The sequence below is a fragment of the Thermobia domestica genome, chromosome 14 (assembly GCF_964235325.1).
Source record: "Thermobia domestica chromosome 14, izTheDome1.hap1.1, whole genome shotgun sequence".
Lineage (NCBI taxonomy): Eukaryota > Metazoa > Arthropoda > Insecta > Zygentoma > Lepismatidae > Thermobia > Thermobia domestica.
In genome coordinates this window covers 180,574,354-180,591,071 of record NC_137467.1, presented here as the reverse complement: position 1 = coordinate 180,591,071, position 16,718 = coordinate 180,574,354, and the positions used below count along the sequence as shown (strand labels likewise).

The window sequence follows — 16,718 nt, the reverse complement described above, 5'->3', positions numbered from 1 at the left end:
GTCTTCTGTATTGTCCGTTATACAAAGATTAGAAGCAATTCCCAGGTATGATAACCGTAATAACAGCAATAATCATAGATTTCTGAAAGTCAACCAGGTGTCTGTTAATAAGAATGGTAAGCGTGAAAGTAATCAGAATAACGTTAATGATTGTGATGAATCAGATCAGGTACATTCAAACGAAAATTCAAATAACAGAGATAATCGGAAAAGAAAAAATTCCTTTCGTAGAAACAAAAAGAAAAAATGGAATAATAATAGTAGTTCTAATAGGCATGAAGAAAGTGTGTGCTTTTGCAATTATGGTTCAAATGTAAGTAATAGCAATGCTAATGTAAATCAAAATGAAGCCACTAGTGATGTGACTAATAGGCCAGCGAATGGTAATTCCCAAACAAGAAATTCACCTCAGACTGGTTACAGTAATGGAAACTTTGTAAATCCTTCGAATTTTGGTAATCCTACTGGCTTTAGGCCACCAAGACCGAATTTTACGAATGTCACTGCAGGCAATTTTGGGTTTCAAAATAGATTTCCTCCCCCAAACTAGAAGCACCCTGCCTGAAGAGTGCTCATACCAGGGAATTAATTCAAACGTGTAGTAATGAGTTAAATAATGCACTCCTTCCAAATAGTCAGACTGTTTTTGTAAAGCTTGATAAAAATCTAATAAACTTAGTACAGTGGGATGATGTTTTCTCATCTGATGAAGAAGAAACTAAAGAGTTTTGTAAAACTAATGTAAATTCATGTGCCACTGCTGAAATTCTTGTCAAAATCATGAATGAAAATCTGTATGCTCTGTGCGATTCAGGTGCTTCGGCTTGTCTGTTAAGCTATAATGCGTGGAAGAAAATATCTAACATTGTGTCAAACGCTGTATTACAACCCGCTCCTCAAATTGTTCTAGTAGATTATAGTGGAAAAAGAACAAAATCTGTTAAGGGCGAGGTTACCCTCTGTGTAGAAATTGGACCTGTAACTTGTGATGTTAGATTTATTGTTGTCAGTGACCTTAATTGTAATTGTCTGCTAGGCAGAGATTTCTTATCGCTAGCTAATGCGAAATTAGACTTTGGCGAGAAATCCGTTACTGTAGGTTACGACCCTACCACTTGTAAGGTACCAATGAAAGAGTATGAGCACGGATTTGGTAGTGACCCCCTTCTGAGTAATGAAAGTAAAGGTAAAGTAAAAATACTTACTAGAGAGAGTGTTAATAAGGTTGGTTTTCATTTAAATAATGCGAATTGTGTTGACACTAATTCTGCTATTGAAAGCGAAAACGAAGATGTAGTCGAACCTGTGCTAGAGTGTCCGATAATTCAGAATTTAGAAATTCATAAGAAACAACTGACGCAGGAATGGATGGTTAGTTTGTTAGAAAACAGTAAAGCATTCGAACATGTAGAAAGGTGTAATATCAATAATGATTTAAATATAGAGCAAATAAAACAAGCACGTTTGAACGAAGCTGCTGAAGTACATTTTTTGTATCATTTTTATGGGGAACAAATTCATAAATTGGATGAGGAAATTCAAAAGTCTCATAATAATGTAAAAATAAATCAGGATGTTTGTAATACAAGTAAAATTACTCGTAATCCCCGAAGTCACTTTCCTTCTGTTACAGAAATTAGAACAAAAGTCCTTGAAATTGAAAATTTATCTAATGTTCAAAAACAGCAACTATATGATTTATTGTTGAAACATAGATTGGTTTTTAGCGACTTGCCAGGTAAATGTAATAAATTTGAATACACCATCGAAGTTGAAACAGACCAACCGATTGTAAAAGGTCAGTACCCATTACCCTTTAAGTACAAAGAAAATATTGAACAGCAAATAGCTGAATGGCTAGAATGTGGCGTAGTGGAAGAATGTATTTCTGTGCATTGTCATCCTTTGTTGTGCGTAGCTAAGAAAAATACTAGTAAACTTCGTACTGTTGTAGATTTAACTCAATTGAATAAATTTGTGAAATTAAAGCAGTTAAAAGTCGATAAGATCTATGATCTTCTCATTAAATTTCAAGAAATTCAATTCGTTTCTTGTTGAGATTTTGTTGGAAGTTATTTACAGGTATGTTTGAGTGAAGAAAGTAAACAATACACAGCCTTTTGTTGGAACGGTAAAATGTATCAGTATACTCGAGTTCCGTTTGGTTACATAAATGGAGGAGCTGCTTTTATGTTATGTTTGCAAACTGTCCTTGGGGCAGGTTTGTATGAAAAGGTAGTCTCATATATTGATGATGTCTCTGTAATTTCTATGACTTTTGAAGAACAGTTACAATTTTTGGATCAAATATTTCAGAAAGTTTACGAGGCTGGCATGACTTTAAATCTGCAAAAGTGTACCTTTTGCAACACGAAATTTAGTTTTTTAGGGTTTGACATTAGTCCACAAGGCATTTCAAAAAATCCTTCTTATGTACAATGTATCAAAGACCTTCCAAGGCCTAGAAATTTGAAAGAATTACAAAGAGTTTTAGGTTTGTTCCAGTGGTGTGCCAAATTTGTTGAAAATTTCGCTCAAAAATCTGAACCTTTATTTGGTTTGTTAAAGAAAAATAAAAATTGGATCTGGGATCAATCTTGTGAAGATAGTTTCAATCAATTGAAAAGTGATTTAGTTCAAGAGGTAATGCTTGCACATCCTTTGTTAGATCATGATTTTTTGTTTAATTACAGACTGTAGTTCAGTTGCTTTGGGAAACATTCTTTTTCAAGAAGTAGACGGTAAGAAACATATTTTAGGGTTTTATAGTAGAACGTTAAAACCTGCTGAGAAGAATTACACTGTGACTGAACGTGAGTGTCTTTCAATTGTAGTCGCGCTCAAACGTTGGTCTCAATTGTTGTATGGAAGACATGTAAAAATTTACACGGATCATAATTCATTGGTATATTTGCACAAAATGAGACAGTGGAACTCTAGATTAGCTCGTTGGAGTTTACAAATTCAGGGATTTGATGTACAAATTGTATATATTAAAGGTCAAGATAATCAAGCTAGCGATGCATTGTCACGTATCATTCTGTTTCCTGAGGTTGAAAAGCATGAAGTTAATAAGTACGAAGTGTTGCCATCTTGTTTTAAACATTTGTCTGTACAAGATTTAATCAGTAAACAAAGAGAACACCCAGAGTATGAAAATATCATGAAGTACTTAGAGAATCCCAATGATCCTTATGTTAAGGTTAAGAATCGAAATATTGGTGAATTTTACAAAATCGAAAATGGAATTTTGTTGAATCGTAGTTACCATTTTCCTAATCAATGGAAAATTTGTATTCCTCCTTCATTGGTGAATGATGTAATTCAAAATTATCATGAACAAGGTCATTTTGGTTTTGAAAAGGTTTTAGGCTTTGTAAGTGATTGTTTTATTGGAAGTCCATGCGTAGAGATATCAGCAATTATTTGCGTGACTGTGTTGTCTGTAAACGTACGAAAGTTGAAACTTCGCCACCAGCTAGACCTTTACAAACTGTGGCTGTAAAGAATGTAAGAGACATGGTCTCGATCGATTTGTTAGGACCTTATCCACCTTCTCATAATGGAAATAAATTTGCATTGTCAATTTTGGATGTATTTAGTAGATATTACACGATGTTCCCAATTAGAAACGCAACGACCAAATGTGTTTTAAGATGTTTAGAATATTACTATTTTGTAACCATGGGAATTCCAAAATCCATATTGGTGGACAATGGTGGATGTTTTGTATCGGCAAAATTTAAATCTAAAATGGAAGAGTATGATATTAAAATTCATTATGTAACTCCTTATCACCCGAAGACCTCAATTGTAGAGAGAATCCATAGGGAGACGAATAGGTTGTTCAAATTGTTGTGTAACGAAGAACATACTTCTTGGGAAAGATACATACCTCAAATTGTCATTTTGTTAAATTATTCTGTGTGTAGTAGTTTAGGTGTCAGCCCTGCTAGTCTTCATTTAAATGTGAAAGCAAATTATTCTGTGTTGAAGCATTTTGGCATTGTAACAAACGAAAGCTATGATGAAAGTGAACCTGTAAATTGGGAAAATAAACTCATAATGGCTGACTATCGCAGAAGTGAAAAAGTTAGAAAAAGAAACGAGAAATATAATGCATCCCAAGAAAGAAAATACAAAATAAAAGAAAATGATTTGGTATTTTTGTTGCAATCACATTTGAGTTCAGCAGTAGACAAAAAGATTCGCAAGTTTTTCATGCTCTACAAAGGTCCGCTATTTTGTAAAAATAAAATTTCAGATAAAGTCTTTGAACTTGTAGATCCTTTAACTGGAGAATCTTGTGGCGTACATTCTATCGATCGTGTGAGAGTGTGGAGACCCACTCAAAAAACTAAAAACATCTGGTTAGAATTAGCTAAGAAACATATACATGAAAGAGAATTTGATTCTGTAAAAGAAAATAGTGAAAAAGCTGATTCTTGTGAACCGGAAACTTTGGTAAATGTGAATTCTTTGAATATAACAAAGGTTAGTTTGTCTGTATTCAACCAGAGCGAAAGTAATAAGTTCAATGTTCAGTTGTTGTTGAAAGAGCTATTGAAATGTGATACATATTTGCAATATTTAAATGATAAGCTAGATTGCCGGTATCATACTCTTATGTTAGCTTTAAATCATTTGCTGAATCCTGAGCTAAACAGACGTGACATGTAAAAAAAAAAGTCACGGATATGATTATTTCTTAAATGCTAATATGTATGAAAATGTTGTTCATTAGTATTCATATGTAAAGGAAACATGAGATAAAAAACTCGTTTACATGAATTATTGTATCGTCTTGTTGATGCTTTGCGATAAGTTATCAAGACTAACTGTTAGATTTTAAGCCAGCAATTTTATGAGGTGAGTTGTCTAGTATTCATGTATTACTACAAATGTAAACGATAATGAGCTCTGATTTTGTCAGAGTGAGAGTAAGTTTTTATGTGTCAGTGGAACACTGTGACACAAGTATTGAATTATGAATGGCAACTCCCCCCCTCATTTATTTTTAACCTTTGGGTTCATTTTTCTATGTTGTTTTATATTCCTACCTCACTAGAAGGTCTTGTTGCCATTCCAGAGGGGTGGGATGATAATATAAATGTATAATGGGGAAGGGAGACTTAAAAGTTTAAGTGGATAGGCGCTTATTAGCGTAAAAGTGTGGCAGACTTACTTCTATCCGGCCTCACTCTTGTTGTAACAGTACAAAAGAGTGGTAATAAACTTATTTCATATAGTTATTATGTTTAAATGATGTGTAATTCTTGTATTTGTGAATAACAATTTTGTTTTCGTAACTTCTTTGTCAGAATAGAGTGAGAAGTGCGAGTATGTTTTGTCATTTATGCAGTTTAAGTATAATGTGTGTAGAATAAGTTTGTTCATTTCCTCTTGTGGAATATTGAAATATATCATTCAAATAATGTTTATTTTATCTATTTGTTGAAAAGTTGAGTTATTCATAATAATTAATTGTTTATGTTTTGTAGTTTTTCGTATAATATCGTAAAGTAAGTAATGTAAATATTTTACGTCTAAATAATGCCATGATTTCGTATAATGTTTGTGTTATTTTAACAATAAGAGCGCATATAGCAATATTGTAATACAAATATCAAAAGTATATCATGAGAATTATTTGTATATTGTGAGTCACGCACTTATAAATGTTTAACTTAGTGACAGTGCCGAATGTAAAAAAAAAAAAAAAAGAACTCTAAAGACTTTACGTACGAAAGCCCCATAGAACTTTTACGTAAGTGTATGAATGCCCCACGCGTTTGTCGTTTTACTACGTTAAATGAAACTTTTTCATCTGATAAAGTGTAACTCGACGAAAGTTCTTATAAACTTCCTTGTGAACTAGTGTCAATTTTGACTTTGGAACACTGGTGATTATTGAAGTGAAATTACAGTCAGGGTTCTTGAACGTTTACGATTATCCAATGGTGCACGTACATTCCTTTCGACCGCCAATGTAACTGTACCAAAATTTTACTTAAAATATTTTTCGTATAAACGCAAATTCTGCGTTAGTGCATTATGTGACGTTCATCTGAATTCCTACACTTTGTGTGGTATATGTTTCTCACTGATCATGCTGCCGCCTAGTGGTGCTAAAAGATAGGATAGAAGAAGAAGAAAAGGAAAGAAGAGAGAGGCAATAGTTAGTTTTTCGTTGTAAGTGTTGGTGTGTGTTGATGTTAATGACACAGCTATTATTTGCTGATCATGTCATGATCTTGTTACCAGACGTTATTTAAAAAAGTAGAAGTTGTCATGTAATTTGGAAAATCCATCGTTATCTTCGAATATGCATAAATATTCAGTGAAAATAGTATTGTTAATCTGAATAATCTGGTGTTTTTTACGTAAGTCGTTATTAAAGTAAATCAGCCCCAAGTAATATTTTATAACGACAAGGGGGTGTGATCGAGATTATAAGTGAAACAAAGGACTTCGCAGGTTGCTCTTGAAGGTAATGGACATATAATTACAGACTAAACCAAAAATGTCTGAATAACTTGTTTCATCCAACGGTAGCCGCTACATAATGCTGTTATTAAGTCGGCCAGGAACGACTGTTACATAAACACTTGAAATTTGAAGAAAGAACAATTTCTGTGTGAAGATTACTTCAGATTCGGTGAGTGAACAACAAAATGTGACTAAAGTAACTGGCGCCACGACGAATTAAACTATCATTGTGGACGATTTAACGCGTTTTTACGAATTTACTACGTAAGCGGGGCTATATATCCAAAATAATCAGTGTATCACAGGTATGTTTATCTATTGAATAAATGGCACTATAATGTTTAGATTTGTTCGTTTTCTCTTTTTCTAGATCGCCTGACGAAGTAAGACTATGGTCATTGTGTCGCTTGTAAGTAATCTATGAGAGTAGGTGATGTTATCATCTATTTTTCATAACCCGCCTTAGATCTTCGCCCAGGTGGTTCCGTCCGGATCTGGACCGTAACGGTGAGGTGTGTCGCGCCTTCCTTAAACGATAGTCGTGGGGACGAAGTTTCTGAACCCTCAAATGAAATAGTGCAAAACTATATTATTTGAGGGCGACGAGTAGAGAGAGTTCTCTGCGGAGGCCGGTTGAGGATGGTGTGCACCGCGCAGCACTATGCTGCTCGAACCCAGAACTGTAATATATTTTCGTTTGTAATTTGAACTATCTGATACCTATTCTTTAAGTAAGACTCGATCCATTTATTCGCAGTTCCTCTTATACCATAAAAGCATATTTCTTTCAGTAAGAGATCATAATTTACAGTGTCAAATGCTTTAGTAAGATCAACAAAGAGTCCAATTGCCCATTTTTTATTATTTATCGCATGGATAACAGTACTAAGAAAATCAAAAATTGCAATCAATAAATTTGCCAGTTAAAAACCTATATTGTGATAATGATATTAGATTATCGGAATGTAAGTAATTTCTTATCCTATTTGACATTACCGTCTCAATTTTTTTTTTCAAGATACAAAGAAAACAGATAGGGCGATAATTCTTAATATTGTAACGACTACGTTTTTTGAACAAGGTAATCATTTTAGCCACTTTTAACCGCTGTAGGAAAATGCCTGATTCAAGGGAAAAATTTCTTACGTGAGTCAGGTGAGGAGCAATTATCGAAGCAGATTGATAATAGTGGACGGTGCTTGATCAGACCTGCAGAACTGAGTATACAAACACTAATTATTATTCACTTAACAACGGATAGCTGACATACTTTTATATTTTTCTTGATATCACTATGTTGGTGTGCATCCGCTCTTTAAATGAACGATGCACCTCCTAATTATTCAAAAATTTACCTTTCACACTCTACATCAAGAATATAAACAGTAGATTCACAAAAGCTGCTATTTGTTGTAACGTAAACACAAGTATCCTCTTTCGGTGCTGACAGAAGATGCATGTATCATGAGATCATTCTACAACTACTTTTTATGTGGTTTCCGAACATATTGTTTCCTTGCTCCCGTCTAACTTCCGTTTTCAGCGTTGGAAATTTTTCCTTGCAGGGTTTGGAACTTCTGCTACTTTCGATTAAGAAGGTTACCAATGTTAAGATTATTATAGCCTTTTTGACTGGTGATAAGTTGTTCAAATTGGGCTGAACAATTAGGTATCAATATGGAGTACATGTAAGTCCTAAACTTGTCTCCCTAAAACGAAGGAATATATACTGGAAGAAAAAATGAAAATTTTCGCTTTTTCGACTTTGGGCTTACACTTTAGAGGGAATTCAACACTGTGGAGAAAATTAACATCAGGATAAACTTTGTACCAACCATATTTGGCATATAAAAAATCTTCGAGATATTAATTAGTATTCTCACACTAGAGGCTTAAATATGTGCCCACCCCGTATGAGTTGTTTACAAGGTCGGCCTCGTAAGGTCTATACTTTTTTCTTTTTTGCGTTTGTGTGATAAGTGATAACGAAGGAAACATATACAAGCAATAGAACTCAGAAGCTCCCAGCGTACAAAGCTGTGTTACATACCTTCTACTTGCGAACGGAAATATAGTGAGCTTGATTGCTTAGAAGATGGGCTTTTGGCCAAAGAATTTCTTTGTGATCTGGTTCAGAAATAAACTTTAAGAATACTTCAGATACTTTACTGATACTTCAGAAGCTTACAGTAAGATACTTCAGAAATAAAGTATTATACAAAACAGAATTGAGTGTGGCATTGGCCAAGGAGCCTTCAAATGTTACAATAAAATAATAATGACTGTCTACACAATGGATTATTTTCACAGAAAATTTCCTTCAGAGCCAGTTAGTACTTAAAGAAACATAAAGCAGGCATATGCATAAAATTGAGCTAATCTAAGCCAGAAATACTGCTACTCTGCCAGCGAATACGAGCTCTACCGCCAAATATAACGACGTTTATTCCCTAGACAATTGGATATTTTGTCACTAAATATTGTTCAGATCCGCTGGTAATTACCGGTACGGTATGAGTATATATATCTCGAATCTGAAATTATAATTTGTCAAGAATAAACAAATCATCTAACATTGGGACCACAAATTTAAAATAAAATACCTAAACACAATCAACTCTTTATTCCAGCAAGCTAACAAGTAGCTTAGCTCGAGTCAGATCTTCCCTGGCTCACCACTGTCTTGTACTATCAAACTTGTCACTTTAAGGAGAAAATGAAATAATTTACATATCACAATGTTTCAGATTTTATCGGTTTTAAAGTATTGTAAGCATCGTATATTATAAAAACTAAATTGTGAGAAGGGAATAGGATGTATATCCGAGATTTAAAAAAAAATTATGCTTAGGTAGCGTTAGTGTGGTGTGCCATTATTAATACACCACACTAACTACGCTGAATTAGTTTACTTTTTGACATATATTCACGTTTTCTTGTCATATCGCCTCACTTCGAGTATGAAGAGAAAACTTTCTTTTATTTTAATATGTTTGCCCCAAACTGTACAGAATCGTAAGCAACTTTAAAGGAGACGGTATTTCTATCAGTATTGTCCGTTTACTGTAGCTTGGCGCTGTGTTTTGACACAAAACCTGGCCAGCGAATCTTAGCAGTCCTTCCCCTACTTTCCCCTTATAGCAGTGGTAACGGTGGCACTAACTCATCAATTTTAGCACTAGTAGGGTTTGGTATTTGCAAGTTGTGTAAATTTCGAGAGTTTACTTTTTCCCTAATCAGGACCGTAACTTGTGTGGAGCAGTGGAGGGGCAACTGCCCCCCAGAAAGGTTCCCCGCTGTTCGAAGGGGCCCATTTGGAGAGAAAATTTTCTTAATCCATATACAATACGAACATGAAATTATATATGAAGCATCAAACAGTTTCACTACATTACATAACAGCACACAAAAGGTGAGTAAAACAAAAGTGAGCCGTGGGCCCACTTCAGTAAGAAACGTCTATTTATAAGGCCCTAGAAATAACATTCATTCGTATGGCTTTGAGATTTGTCAATATTGTCCCCTTAATTAATTTTTCATCTATGGAACGGGCCCAGGGGTATAAGTTACGGCCCCGCACACCTTGCCGTCAGAAAGGACCCACAGACTACGGGGGGGCATAAATAGCAAGAGAAAGGTAGGAACAGGGGGACCCAAGAATGAGAAAAGCAACTTTTTCTAGAAGGCCCAAATACACGTATTAATGCTTGCCCGCAGAAAAAATTTAAGTTACGGCGCTGTCTCTAATGTGAATTTATTGGTACAGTTCTGCTGATAGTTAACTATATCAGGTTGGTCTCTTTAAACCATGGGCCGTGGAGAGAAACAATCTTACAAAGGATAGTATTCAAATTTTAAGAAAATGGGGGAAGGAGAGCGAGGATGAGAAAAAAGAATGAAAGAAACACTTCTACATTTACTTCATAATGAATTTAAGCACATATAAACGAAAAAGGGATATCAGAACCCACCACCATATTTGTGGTAGAGTTGGCAACATATTCTGGCGGAATATATTTCCCGCCAATTCTGGGGCCTCAGTGTTTGGCCCAATTCTGGCCTTACAGCAGTGGCGGATGCAGGGGGCGTTCGTGGCGATTGCCCCCCCACAAGGAAAGGAAACTTTCTCATTTTATATATTTAAATAAAACCCAATCCGAGTTTGGAGCTCTTCAAAGTGCTCTAAGTAGCAGTATTAAAACCCACCGCCCGCCCAGAAGTCCGTCCTCGATCCGCCCCTGCCTTACAGAAGCTACCATCTCGGCATTCACCTCGTGGGAGTGAGGAAAACCTTAATAAGGAATACCGGCCAGAGAAGGGTTCATGCCCACGCTCGATCAACCTGTTTTAATGCTTTTCTTTGTGTTGCACAGTGTCTGGTAAGGGCACCCAAACAGGGCAAATGTGTACAGCTTTAAAATGTTTAAATGTTAAAATTCGCTTTATACTGTACTTTGAACACGTAATTCAATGTGTATTATATTTTTCTTACAGCAGCATAGTTTATTTCCTAATACTTTAAGTCTATGGTTGTTAGTATTTATAATTATTGCATCATAGTAATCCTCAAAGCTCGTTCAATTAGTATGAAATTCCAGACTTAGCAGTTTGCAACATTGCAAACCTTCACCAACAGGCAATATGTGGCGAGAATATTTCCACCTATACTCGCATCGAAATTCCCAGCCCTTGTCTACAATCAGTACAATACGGCATGTTTTTGTCGCCTTATCATGAAAACAACGCTGTCCAGCGAACCTAACGGTCTTCGCCCTCTCTGTTTATTGTTTACAACACAAACTGTCATCTTCCAATATTGCCAGGCGTACAAGGTTTTCGCACACTTTCGAACAAGAACACTTGTACAAAACTGAGTGTGCATTATATGTAAGATTGTATTACATAATAAGTAACTCGATTTGTCATATTGTTAGTATCTCAGTCATCTCAAAAGCAACAATTTATGTAGTAATAGCACTTGGTTCATGACTGTGCAGAAGTAGGTACATTCGGTTCGGCGATTCATGTGCCTGGCAATCATGAATTAACCATGTAGGGGTGAGAAGCAAGGTTTTGACGCTCGCACTACAATTGTTGTTTGTAAACAATTTTCCATCCTAGAGCGAACGGACAATAACTGTCTCGACTGATTTGTCTCATGTTAGAATGAAGAAATGTTTGTTCAAATGAATAAAATTGTATATTGAAGATATCCATATATATAACCATATGAGTATGCATATGCATGTATGAATATAAATGCTTTCTGAAATTAATTTATTATAAAATCCGCTCCCTTACATTGCGATTTTAATTGTGTTTTGTGAAATATGATTTCCAACTATATTTGTTCCCACCGCTAAGGCGGATGAAACTTTTCATCTGTACTTGTAAACATGTGATCTCTTGATTATGGTTTATATTTACTTCCCAGTATCGTGATTCTTAACATGAATCTTGCCAACCCGAATTTTCAATAAGCATCTTTCCGCATTCCTCACATGACAAACTTCTTACCAGAATGTATTGTGCGTGTTCACACTTCTGAGTTCTCAGTAAGTTCCTTACTACAATCTTGACACAAGTTGGGTCTTGTTTGTGTTAAAATATATATTGTCAAATTTCATGATAATTTTTTCTTCACTTGTGGAATATGTGAAGTTCTCAGATCTATGTGTTAAAATATGGTGGCAAATTTGACATTTAACTTGGGTTTCTCTCTATCTCTTGCCACGTGTGACACCTCTCACATCAAATGGTAACATATGTTGCGAAAAACTTCTTTTTAACTATATTATTTCCTACATGCTTGACAGATATATCTCATTTTTTTCTAAGTCTGCGTGTTACATGCGAACTTCAACTAATTGCCATCACATACACTCTCGACATCTGTTCCTTGTTTGTATGTTAACATGTCTTACCGAACTTGACTTTAGAACAAATCCTTTCTCATACTTTTGACAAGTGAAGCATGTCTTACGTCCATATGTTGCCACATGTGATCCTCGACTACATTTCTTCCCACACTCAAGTCAGTAGTGCTGTTCGTCTTGAGAAATGTGAATATCGAATTTCTGCTCCACACTTTTGGCGAATATATGTTGTTCATCGTCTGATTATGTTAACATGTGTCTTGTCAATTTTGAACTTTGACTAATATCTTACTCTTGGCAACTGTTATTTTTTTTTTTCATGTATATATTAATAGGTGTTGCCAAACGTAATATTTCAATAAATCCCTTTCCAAACTTTCCGCACGCATGACCTTCTTTAACTTTTTTTTTTTTAAGTATTTGTCTTCCAAAACTTTGACTTCACCATAATGCATTTTCTCGCATTTCGCTCGTATGAGGTTTACCATTTGCATCTCGTAATATGTGTACTGGCAAGCATAATTTTCCGATACATCATTTCAACTGTGCTGGCACGCGCTATATTTTCCATGTGAAACTAAACGCGAACTTTGATTAAATCCCTTTTCGAACATCTTCCACGTGCAACAAGCTTCTCATGTACGAGTTAGCATGTGTGCTGCTAAAGCTGGACCAGATCGGTTTGAAGACAAAGTGAAAACATATTTAGTTGGAGTGGTTCACCACAAAAGACGCTATCGTGATTCTACTTCGTATGAAACGCTACGGAAAGAAGTGTAAATCTCATATTTTTTCTTAACATTTCATTAATTAATTTACACAAACGTAGCGTGTACTTAATCGATTGCAGCATTAAGTTTAATACTCAATACATATATAGCAGCACGTTGTAGAAAAAAAGTTATAGAACAACTACACCAACAATTCACAGTGTAAAATTTGTTATATTTTCCCTTGTTAATAAATTCTATAGATATAACATGTAGACATAAGCAAAGTTACGTTTTGAAATATAAAGAAACTTGTATAAACCGGAAAACCAATAAAGTGAAATCTGTATATAACGGAAAGTTATCCAAATCCTGGTGTGTTTCTTGCTTCCCAAACATCTATAGAAGGGAAATCTGTCAAAAGAATGAGAAAACGTCAAATCCATTGTTTTCCGCGCATAAAAATAAATTCACAACAGATAATATTCTATTAGAAACATTATGAAAGATTTCTTCGTTGCGCCCTGAGTCAGTAATTAGACACTAGCAAATTTTGAAAATTCTCGTGATGGCTTAGTGATTTTGGCAACGCTAACACCTTTCGAATTTCTTTGCGCGATATCCCTTACTACATCCCCGCGATGTGGCCTCAACTATGAATTCATTCAAGCTGTCCAAAGAATCATAGAATATGTCAACCCACGTGCTTTTTTTAGATGCAACTCTAGCGGTCATTTCTAATCCTGCAAGTAATAACACACGATACACTTCTTGTGTTAGTTACGTTATAAATAGGTTTGCAAAGTCTTTTCATTTGGTGAAGACGGAAACATTATTTTGCTTTGAATATGTTCTTCGTAGTTTGATCATAGGACATGTACGATACATTTAGTATATTTTGACACTTTATTATTAACCTGTTAGATGAAAAAAATACCCATTTTCTAAGGGAATATTATTGGAAATGGTGGATAATTACTTTCCCACTTACATGCGTCTATAACCTTTTCAACCAAAATAAACCTGCAAGTGATATTTTGTAGCCCTTTTTTTCTATAGTTTTCTTCGTCAGTCATTTCTGCTAATTTTCCTATTTAATGAACAAAATACGTGAGAGGAACATTTATTTGTGATTCCCAGTTTGAACTTGAAGAAAGCAGATTTCTTGGAGGAAAATTCACAAATTGCAAGATATACAAATAAAGAAAGTCAAACGTAGAAGGGTGATCATCAGAGCAGAACGATATTATAATTCCGAATGTAGTTTTAGTGCATCCTGTCTAAACTGCTGCTAATATGTAGAAAAAACCATTATTTCACAAATATCCGGCTATTTCTAATGTACTTTGAATATTGACAGGAAGAGATTCAATTGTTTTTGTGTTGTTTCTTAATTGCAACATATTCTGGAGATTCTTATGGTTAAAGCGATTTTTAAAGAGTCCAGAAGAAGTGATCTTAGGTACAAAGCATCGGCAAAAACACTCATGTCAAGCAGGAACATATGATCTGGTTAAATCTGCAAACGATAAAAGCGCCACCCTAACAATGAGAACAACAGACAGTTGACAATTTATATTGGCTATGCGTGTGAATTCACATTTTCTCTTTAAAGGGCTCTGGCTCAACATCCTCTATTTCCATTCCGCACTCTCTACGTTTGTGAGCTTCATCATCAGCAGAAAAATCCGTGATTCGAAGCGATCTCTGAAAAATTGCTTTCGTCATTCACCGCGCTTATGAATTGAAACGTGTGCATTCAAATTTGATTTTCTAATAAATGCTTTTCCGCACTTTTTTTTTTTTTTTTTTACCAACATGCACTAACATGTGACTTGTCAAATTACGTTTCCTAATAAATCCTTTACCGCACTCTTGACACGTATGAGCTCGTTTACCAGTATGCACTAACATGTGATTCGTCAAATTACAATTTAGTCTAAACCGCTTTCCACATAGCTGGCAGGCATGACATTTTTCTCCTGCATGTGTAAGCAAGTGCGTTGACAAATGTGATTTTTGAGTAAAAAACTTATCACAAACTTTGCACTTGTGAGGCTTTTCGCCAGAATGTATTAGCATATGTTGTCTCAAATATGAACGTTGAATAAATCTCTTTCCACACACTCCACATTTATGTAGTTTTTCACTAGAATGAATTACCATGTGCTTTGCTAAATATACTTTGAGAGTAAATCCTTTACCACACTTTTCACACGTATAACATTTCTCCTTTCCATGTGTTAAAACGTGTCTTCCCAAAGTTGAATTTTGAGTAAATCCTTTACCACATTCTCGACACTTATAAGGTTTATCACCTGTATGAATTAGCACGTGCTTTGCTAATGTTGATTTATCAATAAAACCTTTCCCACAAACATCACACTTATGACGTTTTTCACCGCCATGTATTAACTTATGACTTTCCAGGCTTGTTCTTCGATTAAAACTCTTCCCACACTGTGGGCATTCGTGAGGTCTTTCACCAGTATGAATTAACATGTGTTTACCTATATGTGATTTTTCATTATATCCTTTTCCACAAATATCACACATATAAAGTCTTACACCTGTATGTAGTAATATGTGTTTTGTTAAACCTGACTTTTGAGTAAATCCTCTACCACAATCTTTACAGTTGTGAGGTCTCTCACCTGTATGAATTAGCATGTGTTTTCTTAACTTTGATTTTTGAATAAATTCCTTTCCACACATTTCACATTTAGGACGTGTTTCAACGGCATGTGTTAACATATGTGCTCTCAGCGTAGAAATTTGAGTAAATTCCCTTCCACACTTACGACATTTGTGAAGGTTTCTAGATGTATGGGCTAATAACCTATTAGCCAAGATTGAACTGTGAGTAACTGCTTTCCCGAATTCTTGAGATGCATGCTGTTTTCTACTTGTATGTGAAGACATACGTTTTGCAAAATGTGATCCAAGAGACCCAGGGCAAAACTCCTTGGAAGAATAAGATTTCACGTCTGAATGAAAAATTATATCCTTTCGTGTAATAAACGTACCTGCATTTCTGGAAACAGTATCTTTAGGGGACCTGTAACGAATTCAGTAAAAAAGGAAATACTAGGTGAATAGCATAATACACCTTAGAAATAGAAATGCTTCCAGGTAAATACAGCAACAATGGGAAGGCAGTTATTTTGTATTCCATTCATTATTGCAATTTAAGTGTGAAGTGTTGCAAGACATTTATACGTTATATTTCGTGGTAAACTGAAGCCCCATACTCTTGTGCTATTACATAAAATTATGTAGAAACATGAAGAACTAATGAGAGGTTTCCATGTTATTTCTAATCGCAAACTAATACTATGTACTTTTTGTCATCTCAAGTTGTATCTACATTTATACATATGACATCACAGTTACCTCTAGTACATTCCAAGATACACATTTTACAGTATGGACTGAATATTTCACTATTATAGGTGAAAACTGAGGTACGAAGTCACTAAAGGTGTTTATGTATCATAAAATTAATTTTGTGAAGAAAATTTAGTAACTGTGTTAACTTATTGCTGTTACTACTACCAGAAACTGTTATTATAGTAACAATGAAACAAAAGAAGGCTATAACAATTTTTGAAAGTTTGCACAAAGTACGCAAACTCCAGCTGTA

General features: G+C 34.9%; 1 protein-coding gene across 4 annotated transcripts in view; it reads right to left on the bottom strand.

The window, feature by feature from the left end:
• The window catches only part of LOC145670496 (uncharacterized), a 45,343-nt gene that overhangs the window by 7,482 nt on the left and 21,143 nt on the right, over positions 1-16,718 (bottom strand). For 3 of the 4 annotated variants that reach the window (XM_081739225.1, XM_081739227.1, XM_081739226.1), the window contains exon 3: positions 11,613-16,133. The exons of the other annotated variant lie outside the window; for it this stretch is intronic. In XM_081739225.1, the coding sequence (XP_081595351.1) occupies positions 14,849-16,133 (1,285 nt within the window). In that variant the 3' untranslated portion in view covers positions 11,613-14,848. Of the gene's footprint in view, positions 1-11,612; positions 16,134-16,718 lie in introns of those variants that run through there. 4 annotated transcript variants of the gene reach the window in all.